Source organism: Chrysochloris asiatica, unplaced genomic scaffold (assembly GCF_000296735.1).
Source record: "Chrysochloris asiatica unplaced genomic scaffold, ChrAsi1.0 scaffold00007, whole genome shotgun sequence".
NCBI lineage: Eukaryota > Metazoa > Chordata > Mammalia > Afrosoricida > Chrysochloridae > Chrysochloris > Chrysochloris asiatica.
In genome coordinates this window covers 8,897,279-8,918,957 of record NW_006408525.1, presented here as the reverse complement: position 1 = coordinate 8,918,957, position 21,679 = coordinate 8,897,279, and the positions used below count along the sequence as shown (strand labels likewise).

The 21,679-nt window shown below is 39.8% G+C and overlaps 1 protein-coding gene across 2 annotated transcripts in view; it reads left to right on the top strand.

The window, feature by feature from the left end:
* Positions 1–2,079: 2,079 nt before the first annotated feature.
* Positions 2,080–21,679, top strand: part of RPS6KB1 (ribosomal protein S6 kinase, 70kDa, polypeptide 1) — a 46,062-nt gene continuing 26,462 nt past the window's right edge. Inside the window, exons 1-4 of one of the 2 annotated variants that reach the window (XM_006832364.1) lie at positions 2,090–2,269; positions 15,284–15,333; positions 16,615–16,735; positions 17,881–17,949. In XM_006832364.1, coding sequence (XP_006832427.1) covers positions 2,129–2,269; positions 15,284–15,333; positions 16,615–16,735; positions 17,881–17,949 — 381 coding nt within the window. In that variant the 5' untranslated portion in view covers positions 2,090–2,128. Of the gene's footprint in view, positions 2,270–15,283; positions 15,334–16,614; positions 16,736–17,880; positions 17,950–21,679 lie in introns of both variants that reach the window. The other variant, XM_006832365.1, reaches the window with a different exon arrangement.

The window sequence follows — 21,679 nt, the reverse complement described above, 5'->3', positions numbered from 1 at the left end:
CTCCACATGGTTGCTATGGGTTGGATCCAACTCAACAGCACTTAACAGCAACAACAACAACACACCTAAATACGAAGTCTTAGTGTGGCATTGTGGGATAAAGCACTGGATCACAATATACCTAAATATATTCAAAGACCCAGACTTTGATATGGGTTGGTCCTCAACGTAAAGAAAGCAAAAATCCTCACCACTGCACCAATAAACAACATCCATGTTAACAGAGAGAAGACTGAAGTTGTCAAAGACTTCATTTTGCTCGGATCAACCATCAGCACTCATGGAAGCAGCAGTCAAGAAATCAAACGACATACTGAACCAGGCAAATCTGTTGCATAAGCCATCTTTAAAGTGTTGAAGAGCAAACATGTCGGTTTAAGGACTAAGGTGCATCTGATACAAGTCATGGTATTTTCAAAAAGCTCAAATACATGGGAATGTTGGAGAGTGAAGCAGGAAGACTGCAGAAGAATTGATGCATCTGAGTTTTGGTGTTGGTGGAGAATATAGAAAGTACCATGGACTGCCAAAAGAATAAACTATCTGTGTTGGAAGCAGTACAGCCAGAATGCTCCTTGGAAGACAGGATGGTGAGACTTCGTCTCTCATACTTTAGACATATCAGGAGGAACCAATCCCTGGAGAAGGATATCATGTTTGTTAAAGTGAAGGGTCAGAGAAAAAGAGGAAGACCCCCATGAAATGGATTGTCACAGTGGCAGAAGCAGTGGGCTCAAACTAGAAAGGACTGTGAGGTTGGGGCAGGGTCAGGCAGTGTTTGGCTCTGTTGTGCACAGGGTCACTATGAGTTGGTACTGACTAGGTGGCACCTAACAACAACAATAAATACCTTCATACGCAACTTCCACAATCTGATTCATATTCAATATTTTCATCATTATTAATTTAAAACAAAACATATGCTGTTTTAAGGAATTAGTAATACACAGTTCACACCAAATGGACACACAAAACACATAATTTCTCTTGGCAATCAAGCATTTAATTAATAATTTTCTCTCCCTTTGCAGGTGGTGGTGCACCGTTGAGCCGGTTTCCAACTCATGGCGACCCTGTATAGGGTTCCCAGGTCTGTAAAGTAAATATTTACTGGAGCAGAAAGCCTCATCTTTTTCCCACGGAACAGGTGGTAGTTTCAAACTGCTGACCTTGAGGTTAGCAACCCAGCTCGTAACCACTACACTGCCAGAACTCATTTTTGGCCTGGTAACTACAATAAAGCTTTGTTTTGCATTTAGTTTCAGTAGGGCGGAAGAAAGATGGAGTTCGGACAAAGTATTAGACCAGATAAACTATCAGATCAAGTCTTCATTAGTTTGAATAACCAAACCGGCAATTTTTGATAAAGATCTCACGATAGGTTTATGCAGCAATGGAAATGAGAAACGGTTCATGAGCCATTTCAGATACTGAAACAACTCTACAAAGTAGGTATTATTACTGCTTTTTACAGATAACGAAACTGAGGGTCTGAAGGTTTTATGACTTCCCTTGCATCAGACTAGTAAAGAGCAAAGCCAAGACTCTCCCTTTTCCCACTAGCCCCAGGAACCCCTTGCTGAAATAAACTCACTTATTGACAGCTCCGGTACCAGGAGTTTCTGTTTTCAAACTTCTGAGGGCCAACCTTCTCATAAGACGCATGCTCCCCTTCAACACTTAAAAAAACAAAAACAAAAAACAACTAGCAGGAACGAACGCGCATGTACCACAAATTAAGAGTTTGGGGAGTGTGTGGGGTGGTGGGGGCGTGTATATGTGTTTCCTCCTATTCAGAAAGGTTAATTACGCATGTTCAATTTCAACTTATCAACTTCAGATATGGTACGCATGCTCACTGCCCATCAAATGTTTGAGCAGACAATGCGCATGATCAAGCTTCCAAGCGAGGCTTCGGCTGGTGTTCTGCGCATGTTTCTGCCAGTACCTTGATCCTGGTGATAGTTCTACGCATGCCTACTGCCCACTCTTTGGCTTCACGGGACCCTGTACGCATGCTCTAGCGCTGAACTTGAGGAGCCAGTCTAGGGCCTAGGCGCAGTCGCACTACGCCTAAGCAGCCGGTGATGGCGGCATTGGCGGCGTTGGTTGCGGTGGGTCCGGGCCCATGAGGCGACGACGGAGGCGGGACGGCTTTTACCCAACGCCGGACGTCCGAGACAGGGAAGCTGAGGACATGGCAGGAGTGTTTGACATAGACTTGGACCAGCCAGAGGACGCAGGCTCTGAGGATGAGCTGGAGGAGGGGGTGAGGCCCGGGTCCCGGGGGGCCCGAGGTGACAGGGCTGGGGCGGCGGCTAGGGCCCAGGAAGCCGGGCGTGTCCGAGAGCGCGGAGACCCAGGGGAGCGCGAGTAGTCTTCAGGAGGGGCTGGGGCGCCACGCGAAGCTCGAGGCAGGGAAGCCGGGCGGGGCGGACCTGGCCCTAGGTGTAAGGCCGTTGCGGGGCTCGCAGGTGCAGGTCGCGCCCCAAGCCCCAGATCAGCGCAGCCCCCAGCAATCTGTTTGTGGAGGGAACGAGGAAGGACGTGTGTGATCAATTCCTGGAGCTCTTGGACTTGTGTGTGGCGGGGCGCGGATGGTGTGAGCGCGTGTTGCTGGGATGAAGGATGCTCTTGTTAGTGACCCGAAGTGTAGGTGAAGTGCTGAAGGGTTTCCCTTGGAGTGTAAAATTTCCGGTATTAAATCCTCAGACCTCCCACAACCACCTCTCTTCTTGGCCTGTCGCTTCTCTCCTAGGAAGCGCTCAGCTGTTAGAAGTGACAGCTGAAAACTTCTGTCGGGAGTAGCGCTGCCGCTGCAGTTACAGCCACCAGGAGTTTTATTTCGGGAGCAAGGGGGCTCTGCTGCATCGTCCAGGGTTTGTTTGTTTGATTTTTTTTTAAAACCCTTCCGTGTGAATTTTTATAAACTCATTTGTAACGACACACGGCATTTGTATTTCACTTTTGTCCTCGGGGAAGATTTCTGTATTTATCAAAATAATTTTTGGGTGGAAAAACCCACAGTTGACAGCTGTGATTTGGCTGGCCAAAAATAAATTGCTTGCACTGAGACTTGTGAATGGTGGTGTGAGGGCTTTCCTTGCTGTAATTTAGGATACTAAATTTAAAATTGTTTTCCTAATGCATAGCTTAGTTTTACTTTTTCAGTCTTAATGGTTTGTTATTACTTATGAAAGATCATTCTTTTTTCCAAGACAAATTTATTTAAAAATCATAAATTGCGCCTGAAGTTCAAAAATGATGTTGTCATACTAAACCACTGATCATCAGCGATAACCTCATTGGTAATTTAGGTTCTAAGTTCCACTGTTTAACGACTATATGACGGTATTTCTTCTAGCTGCAAAAGGAGCTTTCCTATCTTTTCCCACCTCTGATTTTCCTCCTCTAGCAGTACATTGCTCTCCGCTTGTTAAAATATTTTAGTGCTTTATACAGTTGACCCTTGAACAACACTGCTTTAAATTGCATGGGTCCACTTTTAAGCAGATTATAAAAAAAAGTCATGTGATACTAATCATCTCTACATTGAGTACTGCCACTTCAGTAAAAGTGAGTTCTTGAGTTCTTGTGGTTCTGAGATATATTTCATCTTGTTTAGTGCAATACCATAAACTTTAAATAACACCATGGAACCCATACAAAGTGTCATTAGTGATGCTGGAAGTGCTTCCCCTTTTGCCCCCCAAAAAAAGAAAGAAAAGAAAAAGCTGAGTTGTTTGATTTGTGACATGCAGCTGAGGTTGTCCATCATTTCAAGATAAATGAATCCAGCGTAAGGACCATAAGCACTGGTAAAAGGGAATTTGTGAAGTTGTTGCTGCAACTATGCAGCATGTGTGAAAACCTTGCACTTTCTATGAAATACCTTTTTATCTTGTATTGAAAATGCAGTTTTAAGTGGATAAAGTATGTAGTACATATGAGGGGATTTTTCAAAAAGTTTGTGGAAAAATTCCAGTATCTTTTAATTTCATTGTTCCATATGAACTTTTTAAAGTCCCCCACATATAACATGAAGTCTTGGTGTGGCGTTGTAGGATAAGCACTGGGTTGCTAACTGAAAGGTCGATAGTTCAAACCCACTAGCCGATCCTTGGAAACTCTGTATGGGGTCGCTATGAGTTGAAACTAACTTGATAGCACTTAACAGTAACAACATTTAACACGCGAAATATGTTTTAATTCGCTATGTTATCGATTAGGCTGCTGGTCATGGTCAACACTAGGCTATTAGTAAAGTTTTGGGGGATTCAAAAGTATTTTTGTTAATTTTGGCTGCTTGAGTGTCTGTACCTCTAGCCATCATTGTTCAAAGGTCAACTGTGTAAAGAACTTAGGAAACTAAGTAGGCTAAAATATGAATACTGTTCTTTTCACAATCATATGAGTCAAAATCACAATTTAGAATGTGGATCTTGAGGTGTGTGCTTTTAAGACTTTTTTTTTTTTGAGTATGGAATTATACAGTTAAGTTATCTTAAATGAAAACAGTGGTACACTAAATAACAATTTGAAGCAAATATGGGATTACTTTCTTAATGCTGGTAATTTTGCATATTTTTTTCTTTTTAATCTGTCACAACTTTCATTACATGCACTGTACTCTTCTCAGTTATAGTGACTTCATAGGGCAATGATTTGGTACCAGGACAGGACAGAATTTCCAGAGTACAGGTATATCCTTTGAAACTACAGCATTGTATTATGATTCTTGCTATGAAGTGGGATTTCCTTGGGATGGGTTTTTGTGTTGCTGGCTACAGTGAAAGTAGGATTTTGAGACAATGCAGAAGAGGTGGCCTGACAAATGGGTGGAAATAAGAAAGAGAAAAGAACGTGTCAACTAAAGCCAGCCAAACCAGTTGCCCTTAGGATGATTTTGGCTTGTGGCGATTCTGTAAGTGTCAGAATAGAACTGTGCTGTAGGTTTTTAGGAGCTGAATTTTTGAAACTAGACCTTTCTTTTCAACTCACTTTGGTTAGTTTCAAACCTCCTTCAACCTTTTGTTAGCAGCTGAGGTTTTTAACCCGTCGCACCATACTGGGGTGTTGAAGAGGAACCTTAAGTAAAATATATTTTATTTAGCAATGCTTTGGGAGTTGAAATTGTTTCTTACGGCTGTGTTATTCGTGGACAAGGTGGGTGTGGATGACAAACCCAAGAACTGGTGACAACCATATCTCTAAAGTTGAAAAGAGAAAATTCTGAAAAATAATAAAAGTTTACTTCTTGGAAAATCTAATGCTTTCCAGCCATTTGTGAATTTATAGTGGTTAGTTTATCACAAGGAGCTCTAGTAGCGTGTGGTTGTTGTGCTGTGATGTGCCGTGGAGTCGGTTCCAACTCATAGCGACTCTGTACAGGGTTTCCGAGGCTGTAAATCTTGACGGGAGCAGAAAGCCTCATCTTTCTCCCGCAGAACCGCTGGTAGTTTTGAACTGCTGACCCTGAGGTTCGCAGTCCGATTCATAACCATTATGCTACCAGAGCTCCTTGTGCTTATGAATCAGGCTGCTAACCTCAGGGTCAGCAGTTCGAAACTACCAGGTGTTCTGCAGGAGAAAGAAGAGGCTTTCTGCTCCCGTAAAGATTTATAGCCTCAGAAACTCTGTGTAGGGTCACTATGAGTCAGAACCAAGTCCATGGTACTTAACAACAGTTTATCACCCAAAAATTTTAAGTTTCTCAGTGGTGATGCAGTGGGTTAAGTGTTGGGCTGCTAACCACAAGGTTGGCAGTTCAAACCCACCAGGTGCTCTCAGGGAGAAAGATGAGATTATCAGCTCTTGTAAAGATTTATGGTCTCAGAAACACTGAGGAGCTGTTCTTCTCTATCCAACACTGCTGCTATGAGTCGAAATTGACTTGATGGCAGTGGATATTTTTGGTTATCAGAGTAATTTAACATCTTAATTTTATAGTAAAGAAATCGAACCATAGGCCAAAGAGATGATTGCCCAAGACCGCATATCTAGTTGTAGTACCTTCTGACTCAGTTCAGCAAGCTTCATTTTACATCTTCATTTTATTTATTAGTCATGATCATAAAGCACCTCTTTCTGGTAGGGCAAAAGTGAGTTAAAATCACTCCTACCAGTGGCTCTTTAGTTAAGCACTCAACTGCTAACTGAAAGGTTGGTGGTCTGAACCCACCAGTTGCTCTGTAATGTGGCAGCCTCCTTCCATAAACATCATAGCCTTGGAAACCCTATGGGGCAGTTCTACTGTGTCCTATAGGGTCACTATAAGTTGGAATTGACTCAGTGGCAATGGGTTGGCTTTTGGGGGCCATACTAATGTGACATAAATTGCTTAACCTCAGTGATACTTTTCTATAAAATAATGATTACCTAAGATAACGTATTGTCAAAATATCCTGACATATTAAGCATTTCATGAAAATGCCAGTATTACTCATTGGAGCAGAACCAATCATGGAGATTTTCCTTCATCAATGTCAGATTCCTGGTGTGGCGCTGTGGGTTAATGCGCTGGACTGCAAAGTCATTTGAGCTGCACGGTTGGCCGTTCAAGCTCACCAGTTGCTCCTTGGAAACCCTATACAGAGTCGCTGTAGGTTGGAACTGACATGACGGCACTTGACAACAACAATGCCTTTGTTGTTAATTGCTATCAAGTTGATTCCAGCTCCTGGGTGACTCCATGTGTGCAGAGTAGAACTGCTCTGTGGGATTTTCAAGGAGACTTAATTGTGGAATTATAATGTATACTATTGTTTTTAAGCACTATTGAGTTGGTTCCAACTCATAGTAACCCTCTATAGGGTTTCCAAGGAGTGGCTGGTGAGCTTGAACCAGCTGACCTTGCTGTTCAAACACACCTTGCAGTCCAGTGCATTAACCCACAACACCACAGTACTATGGCGGTGGTGGTAGTGTGCTGTGGAGTTGTTCTAACTCATAGTGATACCACTGTAAGTGCTGCATTTTTACAATTCAGGATCTTTTTTTTTTTTTTAAATCCAAAAAGCATTATAGGCCTATTTAGTGACGCACGACCTTCTAGGTGTGTTTTACTGAGTGACTCCTATTGGTAAATTTAATATATTTACATAGCAAAGTTAATTCTTCAGAGAGTAAAAGATGAGAAGCCTAAACTGATAAACTTATGGATAAAATTGAACGCCTACTACCTAACTAATAAAAGAGCCCAATTAAATCTCAAGAGAACCATATTAAAACTAATAGGTAAAAGAGGTTTTGTATTTCATTTTCTGTTTCAATAGATATGGCATCATTATTTGGGGACAGTGAGTTGAAACTAAGACCATTTTCCTCTAGAGAATTTCATAGATTGTGAAAATACCAGAAATCTCTCTGCTTTCGGTGGAGGCAAAAAGTTAAAAGAGTTATTCAGTTAAGAAAATCTTTTAAGTTTTACTCCACTAATTCAAAATACGAAATAGGGACAGAACTTTACTTCACAAGTTCAGACTGAGACTTTTTGAGTTTTTTATGCAAATAAAGTGTAATCTTTTCTTAGTGCTTTGACAAAGTAAAGTACTATATGTTGTTGTTGTTATGTGCCGTGGAGTCAGTTCCGACTCAAGGCGACCCTGTACAGGGTTTCCGAGGCTGTAAATCTTTACGGGAGCAGAAAGCCTCATCTTTCTCCCGTGGAACAGCTGGTAGTTTCTAACTGCTGAACCTGAGGTTCGCAGCCCGATTCGTAACCACTATGCTACCAGAGCTCCTTTAGTTGGTACTTTAGGCAAATTAGCTTGCGTTTATGTATTTTTAAAAATTGTTGTTGTTACTAAGTGCCATTGAGTTGGTTCCAACTCATGGTGACCCTGTATATGGTTTCCGAGATATGGCTGGTGGGTTTGAACTGCTGACCTTGCAGTTAGTAGTACAGTGGTAATCCTGCTTAAAACCAGGACTCCATTTTTAACTTAAAGGTTAGAAAATAATCATTCTGGTAGGCTAGTTTATAGTACTATATCTTTTGTGGTACCTGAAGTGAGCAAGATTTGACTTTTTCAATCACAGTGGCTGCACCAAAACAAAATTGGATAGATCATGTTGCTTAAAGTGGCAGAAAAAAGTCTGAAGAATTTCATGCAAGAGAGTGATCAGCGTATATTGTGTTAGCTTGATGCTTCTCTTGTGAAAACTTTCTAAAGGTAACACTGAGTAGCAGAAAAGAATTGTGTGGCAAATGCTCTGCTCCACAAGATAACGGTAGGAAGTTATAAGCACAGCTGCAGGTGGTAATACAGGCCCGGCCAGCTCCGGAAATGAAACATAGCCACAGGGTTTATCTTGTGAGGTAGCTTCAAAGCAGTGGTTCAGGGTTAACTGCTTGTGGTCTTTAATTTAGAATTAAGTAAAACAAAATTAAAGAAGAAACAATTATGTAATACCAGCTTTATCACATCTGAAAGATGTTATTAGTCTTTTGTATTTAAAACGTGACCATACTAAGAGATTATCTGGATTAACAAAGACAAACAATTTTTAACTATAGCCTTCTCCTGAACCTACACATGTACACTAACACAAGAAACTGTACCAAGTAGGAATTGTTTTTACCCTATATTGCGTCGTCTATATGCTTCATTCTAATTATGAAACAATTGTGAGGGTGACGCAGGACCAGGTAGTGTTTCGTTCTGTTGTGCGTAAAGTCACTTTGAGTCAGAACTGACTTGATGGCACCTACCAATAATAATCATGAAACATATATAAGAGGACTTCAGAGTTCATGGAAAATTACCATTATCACACAAACTTTTAAAAATCTTCATACATCTCTGTTGTTAAGCATCATTTGAACTTGTTCACACCATGAACAATTTTGGTTAAACTACAAGGTTGGTGGTTCAGACTCATCAGCTACTCCTTAACAACAACAATCCAGTAAGTAGCTAACTACTGCTTTTTTGTTTGTTTGTTTTTGCATTTGAGCATCTATAAGAGTACTATCAGTTTTTATTATGTATCTTGGCTGTGTACTAGTACCCTTGAAGAAAAATCCAGTCAAATGTGTTCTGAATTATTCATATAAAGGTTTTTATGTCAGTTGTTTAAAAGGTTCATTTAATTTGTTACAGCTTATTTTCAATTAAGTGATAGCCTTTTTGTATAAACTAAAAGGAGCCCTGGTGACTGAAGGGGTAAGAGATTGAGACTTTAATTGAAAGGTTAGTGGTTTGAATCCACCCATTGACTCTAGGGAAGAAAGACCTGGTGATCTGCTTCCATGAAAATGACACCCTTGATGACCTTATGGGGCAATTCTGCTATGTCCCATGGGGTCACTATGGGTTGGAATCAACTCAATGGCAGACAACAACAAACTAAAAAGATTCATAATCAGACTGTATAGTTGTTGTTATCGGTTCTGACTCATAGTGCACAGGGTTTCCGAGGCTGCAAATCTTTACGGGAGCAGAAAGCCTCATTTATCTCCTGCGACAGCTGGTAGTTTCCAACTGCCGACCTTGAGGTTAGCAGCCCGATTTGTAACCACTACACTACCAGAGCAACATCAAGTTAGTGCCGACTTGCAGCGAACCTAAGTGGGGTTTCCGAGGAGCAGCTGTTGGGTTTGACCATTGACCTTGTGCTTAGCAGTCTAGTGCTTATCCTATAGCCTCACACCAGGACCCAAATCAGACTATACTCATTCAAGAATATTAATTTTAAAGTTATGCATTGTAATAGTAACTGAATTTCTGCTGACAAATTATTTTTCTTTTAACAATTCAGTGACTTAATATAGTTGCAGAATTGTGAAACTATACCACAATTTAATTTTAGAACATTTTGTTACCCTAACAAGAAACCTTGAGCCCATGTACAGTCACTCATTCTTGCCCCTCATCGTAGGTAACTATTTATCCACTTATCTCTCTAGAGTTGCCTTTTCTGGACATTACATAAAAATTGGATCGTGATTTGTGGCCGTTTGTGTTTTTCACATAGCATACTGTTTTTGAGGATCATCCATGCTGCATATATGAGTACTTCGTTCCTTTAATAGATGATACATTTGGCAGTTTGTTTACCCATTCACTATTTGATGTTCAATTGGGTTTGTTTTATTGTCATTTAATGTACAATAAATGTACATAAACATATATGTACAAGTATTTGTGGAAAATTTATTTTTGTTTATCTTGGATAGATATCTAGGAGTAGGTTTGCTGTATCATATGGTGAATTTGTTTACTGTTGTAAGAATCAAGTTAAACAATGGTTGCACCATTTTACATTCTCACCAGAAGTGTATAAGAATTCCAGTTTTGACAAAAGGACTTCGGCGCTTCCCTGACCAGGCAGCTCAGAGTAGACACTGGAGAGGGAGAGAAAGGAATAGTCAGAAACACCACACTAGAAGGCTTGTAAGTCCGTCTTCTGCCTATGACTGATTGGAATACCTAAAATGGGGCTACAGCGTACCCAGTGAACGAGGCTTCTTGCGGAGCCTTTGCAATACATAAAACTATAGATAGAAACCAGAACCACATCCAGATCTCCAGAGATGAGAAATCTCCACTTGAAAGGACGAGCAGACCAACCTGGAGCAGCTAGAAGAATAAAAGATACCTTTTGAAAGAAAGACCTGCAGGAAAAATGGAGGCAGATGGCCTGTTACTACAAGAACAAACAAATCACTACCCTAGGAAACATCAAGGCAAGTGGCCAGGTCCTCTCAACGCAAACCCCCTTCCAAGACTAAGACTCAATGGAAATGCACGCTCTGATTGGTGACCATACACATCACCGATGGGGGGAAGTGGGGTAAAAGCAGCAATGAAGTGGCAAGCTAAGCCCTACAATGTTCAGTGGACTTCTGTAGACCCAGTTGGGGACCTGGTTGGCAAGCAGTGTGAAGAGGCCTGGGGACTCTTGGGCCCAGAGTCAGTGACGTGGCCACGGAAGACTCGAGAGGAGAGTGGAGCTACCTGCTGATGGGAAGAGAGGACATATGCACAGGAGCGCCCACACTTGCAGATGATACCCACGTGACCTGGACCAGATGACTGGATGATCGGAGCTCAACCAGAAGAGGAAAGAAGAGGGGGGGGAAAAAAAAAAAGAGTGAGCTAATACAGTCTGATTAACTTGACCTATACCTATGGAGCAGCAACTCAAAAGAGGGAACAAATCCTCACAGCAAGAAACATTCACACACCCCCACAAACACAGAGTGGACAGAGAAGGGCAGCTTGGACATTGGATACTCAAATGGGGAGGGGGGGACTACAAAGGCAAGAAGTGACTGGCTTACAAGCTTTCAAGAGGGAACCTGGTGGAAGGATGGCGAAGGCAGAATCTCCAGTAGGTACTATTCAATCTGTCTGGGCGGAGCTGATGAAAGGAGATACAGATGGGTAACTCCTGATACTGTAGTGAATAATGCTTATCAGGATGGACTATGAGGGTTGGAAATGCAAAGGTATAAGTTTTGTAACAAGGAATGGAGTGATTAATTCCCCAGGATAGGAGCGGAGGCCTCTGGGACCATCCACGGAGAAGAGCCGAGAGCCGGACCCTACCCAGAGAAACAGAGATGCCTGAGATAGAGACAGAGATGATAAAGTAGAGTGATGAAGTGACTGGGGACTTTGGACCCAGAGAGGGAAAGGGACTGTGGGCCGAAAACTGGGGGGAGGAGGGAGAAGTGTAGGGGGCGGGTTCCTGGGGTATACCCTTTGGGTGGTTGATGATGCATGGAGGGGATTGGAACCATGGTAATGAGGTGATATACGATGGAATGAATGTAAAACTAAAGTTCTCCCATGTAAACTATCATATAATTCACAATAAAACATTAAAAAAAAAAAAAGAATTCCAGTTTTCCACATCTTCACCAAACTTGTTATTGAGTATACTCCTGGTGGCACTGTGGTTTAAGCATTACACTGCTAACTGTAAGGTCAGCAGTTCAAAACCATTAGCCGCTCTGTGGGAGAATGTTGAGGCTGTCTGCTCCCATAAAGATTTAGTCTTGGAAACCCTGTATAACAGTGGATTTGGTTCATGGTCTTATTGGCCATTTGTATATCTTGAGGAAATGTCCATTCAAATCCTCTACCCACTTTTTAAAACGTTGGATTATATGTTTTTATTATTGAGTTGTTGCTAAATGCCATCAAGTTGGTCTGACTCATAGCAACCCTGTGTATAGGTTCTCCAAGGAGTTGCTGGAGAGTTTGGACTGCTGACCTTGCAGTCTAATGTATATATCTTAGAGTATCACACTGGGACTCAATTGAGTTATAGTTGTTGTTGTGAAGTGCCTTTGAGTCAGTTCCGACCCATAGCGACCCTGTATAGGGTTTCCGAGGAGTAGCTGGTGAGCTTGAACTGCTAATCTTGCAGTTCAAACGACTTTGCAGTCTGGCACGTTAACCCACAGCGCCAGACCAGGACTCCTGAATTGTAGTTGTTGTTAAGTACCATAGAGTCGGTTCCGACTCATAGTGACCCAGGGTTTCCAAGGCTGTAAATCTTTACGGGAGCAAAAAGCCTCATCTTTCTTCTGCGGAATAGCTGGTAGTTTCGAACTGCCGACCTTGAGGTTAGCAGCCCGATTCGTAACCACTATGCTACCAGAGCTCCTTCCTGAGTTGTAGTAGGTCTTTATATATTCTGTTTCTGTTGGTTGCCTTTTTTCTTAATCTTTTTATTGTGAAGGTTAATAGAGCAAATCAGTTTTCTTCCAGAATTTTCATGCCATTGATTACAACCCCTCTGTGTGTCTGTTGTTTCCATTCCTCCTCCTCTCCTAACTCTTCCTGCCTTCTGAACTTTCCCTTTGGGGCAAATGCTGCCCTTTTGATCTCAAATGGTTGATTGTTATAAGGAATGTGTACATCTCTAGTGTTGTTATTGTTCCCTTTGTAGACCAGTCTATTGTTTGGCTGAAAATCGAGCCATGGGGTGAGTTTAGTTCCAGGCCTAAAAGTTGACAAAGGACCATAATATCAGGGTTCCACCAGTCTCTGTAAAGCAGTATGCTGTTGACTCTTTTTATTTACTTTCTTGATGATCTTTTAAGTCCAATTTATCTATTTATGATTGCCCTAAGAAATCATTGCTTATTCAAAATTCATGAATATATACTCCTATTTTATTCTAAAAGTTTTATAGTTTTAGCTCTTAAATTTAGAATTGTGTTCCATTTTGAGTTAATATTTGTGTATGATGTGGGGTTGTCATTGTTGTTGTTCAGGTGCCATTTAGTCATTTCTGATTCAGAGCGACTCTGTCTAGGATTTCCAGAGTGTCTAGTGGCTTTGAACTGCCAATATTGTGGTCAGCAGTGCTTATCCTGTAGTACCACACCAGGACTCTGATGTGCCCAAATCAATTTTTTTATATGTGGATATCTCATTATTCCAGCACCATTTATTGAAAATCTCTTTCCAATTTAATTATCTTGGCATCTTTGTCCAAAATTAGTTTACTGAAATGTAAGTGTTGATTTCTGGCCTTTTAATTCTATTTCATTGACCTGTAAGTCTGTCTTTATGCCAGTACCACACTGTCTTGATTGCTATCATTTTGAAATAGTGGTGGTGTACTTTGTACTGTGGTGTACTGTGGAGTCAGTTCTGACTCAGCGACCCTCTATAGGGTTTCCAAGGCTGTAAGTCTTTATGGGAACAGAAAGCCTCATCTTTCTCCCATGGAACAGCTGGTAGTTTCGAACTGCTGATCTTGAGGTTAGCAGTCCAACTCTTAACCACTGTGCGGCCAGAGCTCCTTATAGGTTGTTAGTTTTAAGTTTCTATTGTGAATTGAAGTGGTCCTTTACATGGGAGAACATCGGTTTTACACTCATCGCTTTATTGCAAATGATTGCTATCTCTGTGCAGAGGTCCTTGCAGTTTTGTAGTTAAATTGGAAAATGTGAGCCCTCTAGCGTTGTTCTTTTTCATGATTGTTTTGGATTCCTTGTGTATTAATATGAATTTTTAGGATCTACTTGCCACTTTCTGTAAGACAGGAATTTTTGTTATTTTTTTTAAATTATGTGATAGTTGACGTAGGAGAACATTAGCTTTACGTTTATCCTATCGTATGTCATTTCATTGCCATGGTTACAGTCCCTTCCATGCATCATCAACCAACCAAAGGGTATACCCTGCAAGCCTGCCCCCCCCCCCCATCAGCACACAGCCCCTCTGGAACCTGGAATTTTGATGGATTGTATTGAGTCTGTATGCCAATTTGTTTCATGTTTTCATTTTAACAATAGTGTTTTCTGATCTTGGTGGCACAATGGTTAAAGTAGTTGACTGCTAACCAAGAGGTTGACAGTTTGAACCACCATCCACTAGCTCCATGGGAGAAAGATGTGGCAGTCTGCTTTACTAAAGATTTACAGTCTTGGAAACCCTTTGGGGCAGTTCTACTCTGTTCTGTAACGTTGCTTTCAGAACTGAGTCTATGGCAATGAGTTGGGTTTGGTTGTTTTGGATCCATTAACAGGGAATGTCTTTCCATTTATTTAAGTTCTTTAATTTATTTCAGCAGTGTTTTATACTAAGTATTTTATTTTTTTGATGCTATTATAAATGGAATAATTTTAATTTTATTTTCTGATTGCCCATTGCCAGTGTGTAGAAAGTTAACTTTTTTATTATATTGTCAGAATAAATATCTGGCTAGCAAGACACTTAATCATTTGAGAGTGTTGCTAAATTCTTTTACCTCAATCAGTCACTTCATATACTACATACCTTGGGTAGATGGGATTATTTTAGGCTTCACTTAAAGCATTTTGTTAGTATTTGACTCAGAAGTACATCAAAATAGCACTTTGCGTAAACCATTTGGTTTAATAATTAACTTTAGCTTCGTAATGTCTTTAGTTTTATAATGTACAAAAAGACATTTTTGGAATGTTGTTTTATATGCTGTCAAGTCAGTTGTGACTCATTGCGACCCTGTGTAGGGTTTCCAAGGAGTGACTGCTGGGTTTGAACTGCCAGCCTTGTCGTTAGCAGCCCAATGCTGATCCTACAGCACCACACCAGGGCTTTTTGAAGGAAAAATCACGTGGCTTTATATGTAAATTACTAATGAGTAGTATCTGTAGCTCAGTTGTCATAGTATTGATTATGTGCCCTTTTTTTGTTCATCACCATATTTGTTATTAAAGTGCAGAGAATTTTAAACTGGGTTATTTCATTTATCCCCCTTCAATTATGGAGCATTAAACTTTTTTATGTTTTATGAAGACTATTGATTTTTTAAACTTTAACATATTTTTCAGGGTCAGTTAAACGAAAGCATGGATCATGGGGGAGTTGGACCATATGAACTGTAAGTTTATTTGAAAAGATTTTAATTGTGCTGTCTTTTTACAAGTAGGTTATATCAGCTTCAGTTCATAATCATCGTGTGATTTCCATAGCTTTTTCTGAAATACCTAGTCATGTTTATAAACTTGGTTTGTTGTGTGTGGTACCAATATCCGACCAGGGTATTAATACATTACAGAGTTTGAGTTCATGTTTGGATTTTGAGGTAAAATATTCATTCACATTCAGAGTATGCAGAATACGAGTCTGAGTACATTAGGAAATTTTATTGTTTAATATAGAGAACTGGGGGCAGAGGTGGTTCATTGGAACAGTTTATGAGGAAGACCATGGTTTAAGTCTTGACCCGTACACTTCAGGTGCAGTCAATACTTGTTTGCTGGTGGAGGCTTACGTGTGGCTATAAGGCTAAACAGGTTTCAGCAGAGTTTCCAGACTAAGACAAAGATGAAAGGCCTGGTGATCTGCTTCTGAATTTAGCCAGTGACAATCTTTTGGATCACTATAGTCTGATCTTGTGCACAGGGTCACTATGAGTTGGGGGCCTATTTGACAGCAGCTAACAGCAACGACAACAACAATATATAGACCTACATTTTAAACCTTTCTTGCAAAGATAAACAATTTTAAGTGTCCCTCAAAGTGTTTTGCTTTTAATATGTCGTTCAAACAGAGTATAGTATTAATCTTCCTTTTACCCTACCCCCAAGTTTAAAAAAAGGTGTGGGTTGAGGGCATGAGATTAGCCATTTAGAAAGCGTTTAAATGGCAGCCAAAATTGTTACCACTTTTAAAATCTTTAAATAAAACTAATTGTAGGCACGGATATATTTTATTAGCAAGAATTGTTTTAGTATAAAGACTTAAAATAATAGGTTATGTTAAGGAAATGCCCAGATTTTAAGCTGAAGTTGACAAATAAGGTTGGATAATACAAAATCTCATAGATATTTTGAATGAACTAATTCAGACTTTTTCCTTAGTCATCTTAGTATATTTGTTCTAATTTGCTTTAGTTTGGGGTCACTTGATGCTTATGAAAATAAATAATTGATAGCATTTTCTGTGAACAAACAGCAAACAGTGAGCAGGATACCCTAATCTTAACCTCCCACGTCTTTGAATCATGAGTTTACTTAGAGCATAGATACTAAATTTGCTGTTATATACTTTTTTTCTCTTATTTAATTGAATTAAAATTTTCTTTCTCTTCTTTCTAACAATATGCTAAAGATAATTTAACATGCTGCAAATTTATTTTTGGTTTTGCTTTTCTCTCCAGTGGCATGGAACATTGTGAGAAATTTGAAATCTCAGAAACTAGTGTGAACAGAGGGCCAGAAAAAATCAGACCAGAATGTTTTGAGCTACTTCGGGTACTTGGTAAAGGGGGATATGGAAAGGTAGGAAATAATTTTTGAAATGAGAGCTGTTAATCTATATTGGAGAGTTTGAGTATTACAACCTGATTCCAGTAGTCCTCTGTAGTCTTCTTTGTTAGCCACCAGCAAAGGATATGACCACTTAGCTAGTATGATTTGAAGCATATGCAGAAGTTTTGTTTTCCCTACTCTTTCTACCACCACACTTTTAGTATAAGCCTGGCATACCATAGGCACTCACAGATGGATATTTGGTGAATAAATAAATGGACCACTGTGTCAGGCAAAGCCTGTTATTGCTTAAATGTTACTCTCGATAAGTATCCTCTTAAGAAACCAACAAAAACTCCTTACTTTCAAGGGATATGGCGCATTAACCTGTTACTGAGGGCTTAATTTGAATTGACTGTCTAGAGCAATAGAATTCACGAAGCCAAGAGATTATGAGGGGAGAAGAAAGCTGAAGAAATCGTTCTAGTTTCATCCATTTGCTCAAGGTTTTCTAACTTAAGACTACACTTATGTGCTCTTCCCAAGGAGGTTTCCATCTAGTCATTCTCTATCAAAAGACTTTGGGTAACAACTTGGTTAGGAATAAGCTTAAGAACTACTTGTGCTATTGTGTAGTGGTGATTCCTGCAGAGCATGCCATTTGTAGTTCATTCTTCGGTATGGACACATTTTAATATGTTCTAATCATTCTGACTGTAACATGCATTTTGAGTTACACATACTATAGCTGTTGCATGAAAATATTTAACCAATCATTTTAATGAGTAGGTAAACAGTGGTTATAGTCAACTATTATGAAATTGTTTTATGTAAATCAGTAATAGTGGCATATTTTGGAGAGGATTCTGAAATAAAATTTTTCAGTTTGATACAGTATGCTTCTGGAGACTGATGATAGCTTGTTGTGGGCAGTCATTATCCACATTTGCCACCAGATGGCAACAGACCAAACAAGAAAGTCCCATGCTGGGTAGAATTCACTACTAAATCTTTCATGTGGTGATTGTTTTTACACATGGACCTTCCATGGTGCTAGTTTTTACAAGAATATAAACTACTATACCATTTGTTTCTGATAAATAGGAATTCAGAGAATGTGACTGGCATAGTTTAGCTTTTAATAACAGTCAAACACTTTTATTTTTTTTATCCAGGTTTTTCAAGTTCGAAAAGTAACAGGAGCAAATACTGGGAAAATATTTGCCATGAAGGTGCTTAAAAAGGTGATTCCCCACCTCTTTTTCCCCACACTATATCCTTAATTGCTATAAAATCTTTATTTTGGCCTAAAATTCCCTTGTCAAAAAATGTACTTGCTGCACAATAATGGTGCCTCTTAGAATGTGAAATTTGTGTTTTAATTTCTGCTTGGTGAGTGTAGTAGGGAAGAGTACTTTTAATTTTCCTCTAAAGTAGCTTTTTTAGCTCTTTGTTCTAGTCTCCATAGTTAAGTAGTAAGTGTGTATACTGCTGACTGTTTTTTTTTTTACCTTTTTATTGTGAATTGTATGAAGGTTTACAGAGAAAGATCATCAGTTTTACATTCAGCAAATCATACACTGTTCCTCTCAATGATTGCAATCCCTCTGAGTGCAACAACAGTTATCCCACTTTCTCCCTGGGCTTCCTATTTCCATTCCTTTTGATCTTGAATGATTGGCTGTTCCATGGTGAGCATACCTTACTAGTGTTATTGCCCCATCATATACTTATCTTGGAGTCCTGGTGTGGCGCTGTGGGTTAATGCGCCAGACTGCAAAGCCGTTTGAATTGCAAGGTCGGCAGTTCAAGTTCACCAGCTGCTACTTGGAAACCTGATACAGGGTCGCTATGGGTCGGAGCCAACTCCATGACATTTAACAACACTATTCCTCTCTACTACTTGGCTAAAAATTGGGTAACAAGGGTGAGTTCTGTTCCAGATTTCAAGGCTGAGGGCCTTAGTCTTGGGTTCCTTCTGTCTATTTCTGACCAGTAAGCCGGTATATAATTTTGAGTTTTGTTCCACATTTTCTCCACTCTATCCAAGACTTTCTAATGTGAGCACTTTCAGAGCAGTAAGTAGTGGCAGTCGGGCACCATCTAGTTCTTCTGGTCTCAGAGTCATGGTGACTGATGTCCACCTGCTCCATTGGTCCATTGGACTAGTTAGTCCTAAGCATCTTCAGTTTTCATCACTCCTTTTCTTTTACACATGGAGAGACCAATAGTTACACCTTAAATATATTGCTGTCACTTGACTCAGCAGTTTTAGGATTATATATTGACTTCCTATTATGACAGTAAAGAAATTTTATCTCTTTTACTCTTCCCTCCTTCTCATCTTCTCATTTTGCATAGATTTCTTTGAATGTATTTTTGTCTTCCTACATCTTTTAGCAAGGAGCTCTGGGAGTGTAGTGGTTACAAGGCAGATTGCTAATCTCAAGGTCAGAAGTTTGAAACTACCAGCGGTTCCATGGAAGAAAGATGAGGCATTCTGCTCCCATACAGATTTATAGCCTCAGAAACCCTATAGAGCATCGCTGTGAGTTGGAACTGACTCCACACCACATAACCACCACCACCACCATATCTTCTAACAGCCTTGTAAATCACCTTTCAGTCTAATATTCTATGGTTGCACTTATTAGATAATTTATCAGTTCCATTAATTTTCAAGTGACACCCATTTAAGAATCTTCTATCCTCTTGTTTTCATCTGTACTGAGAGCTCTCAAGTTGTGCTGCATAGCTGTCATTACTGAAATCTTCTTTTACCACAATCCTTGGACTTTTCTTGGCTCTTTCAGTGTCAGATCTTTTGTACCTAGATCTTATCCCCTCCTTTTTCGTGTTGTAAGTGCTTGTTCCTTTGTTTTGGTCATTTTCTACTATTTGTTTCCTAAGAAAGAGGAACCCAAACCTACTGCCATTGAGTAAATCCTGATTCATAGTAACCCTATATATGACAGAGTAGAGCTGCACCTCAGGGTTTCCAAGATTGTAAATCTTTGTAGGAGCAATCAGTTTCATCTTCCTCCTGCAAAGCAGTTGGTGAGTTTGAACTGCAGACCTTGTGGATAGTTCAATGAAGTAAGGGAGGGAATAAGTATGCACAATCGATGACATAAATGCCTTTGGCCAAGGGTTCTAAAATTAATAGTGTAGGAAATAATGCCGTGAGCAGTAGTATTTTGCTTCCAGAGTACACATTTTTGTTGCAACTGCTTATTAGGAATAGTCTTTTTCTCAACATTCCACCTGGAGCAAATACCCAAATGGGATCATTCTTGTAAGAAATTAAATAGTCCTGTGAGAATTGATATAATTCAGACTAAATATCCAAGTGCAAACAATTCACTTGAGACAAGACTACCTGGATACTTCATCTTTAAGGCTGAAAAGAAATACACTTGTATTCTATGTGAGGAAGCTTAAAAAAGTTTGTTGGAAAATGGAATGAAAAGATAACAGCATTTTTCCATGAATTTTTTAAAGCCCCCAGGTGTTTTGGACAGGGAATAGGGAAAGGAATGCTGGGGATACTTTGCCTTCAGGATAATAAAAAGAAGGAAGAAACTCAAAGGGAGTCTTGAGGACTTAGCAATTAAAACCCTGCATGTAAACTTAGCTCTGCATCCTCTTCACTGACATTATTTTTGCTGTACACTTGTTTTTCAGGGACAGCAAAAAAAGGAATGAGAAAGAATCTGATTCTCTAGCCAGGCTTATGGAAGTAATCCTGAGACTAGGAAGAATGGTAACCAAGCAATAAGAGAAGCAAGCAGGTTACGTCTTGGATGCCTGGCCCAAAAAGGAAGTCCTGACTCTTAACAATAACTAAGTCTACAAATTTCCCAACATCCCATACCACTAACCACAATCAGTGGGGTGAAAAAACAAACCCAATACTTTCTTTATCAAAGATTCATGTCAGAAATACATTAGACTCAAAATATAATTATGACTAACATGACCTGCCCTGATTATCAGACATGAGTAAGCAGCATATTAAAAGGATTGGATTACTTAAGAATCATGACCAGTATGTCTTTTACATTTCTAGGACAAGCATTATTATTATACTATCTCTAAAGCTAGTAAAGTTTTACTAATGGTAATACAGAAATGGCTGTAAGCATATATTGACAGAGAACTTCCAGAGGTTCAAGCCAGATTCAGAAGAGGCTGTGGAATGACGGATATCATTATTGATGTTTGATGGATCTTGGCTGAAAGTAGAGAATATCAGAAAGATGTTTACCTGTGCTTTATTGACTATGCAAAGGCTTTTGATTGTGTGGATCATGGCAAGTTATGGAGAACATTGTACAGTATGAGTATTCCAGAACACTTAATTGTGCTCATGAGGAACCTGGATCTGGACCAAAAGGCAGTTGTTCGAACAGAACATGGGAACAGTAAATGGTTTAAAATTAAGAAAGGTGTGTGACAGGGTTGTATTCTTTCACCATATTTATTCAACCTGTATGCTGAGCAAATAATCTGAAAAGCTGGGTTATAAGAAGAAAACCATGGCATCAGGATTGGAGGAAGACTCATTAGCAACCTCTGATATGCAGATACAACCTTGCTTGCTGAAAGTGAAGAGGACTTAAAATACTTACTGAAGAAGATCAAAGACCATAGACTTCGGTATGGTCTTTACATTGCATCTCAATGTAAAGAAAACAAAAATCCTCACCACTGGACCAATAAACAACATTTTCTTATCAACAGAGAAAAGATTGAAGTTGTCAAGGATGTCATTCTTCTTGGATCAACGATCAACACTCATGTAAGCAGCAGTCAAGAAATCAAATGATGTATTGCGTTGGGCAAATCTGCACAAGACCTTTTTAAAGCTTGAAGAGCAAAGATGTCAGCTTGAGGACTAAGGTGCGCCTGACCCAAGCCATAATATTTTCAATAACCTCATATGCGTGCGAAAGCTGGGCAGTGAATAAGGAA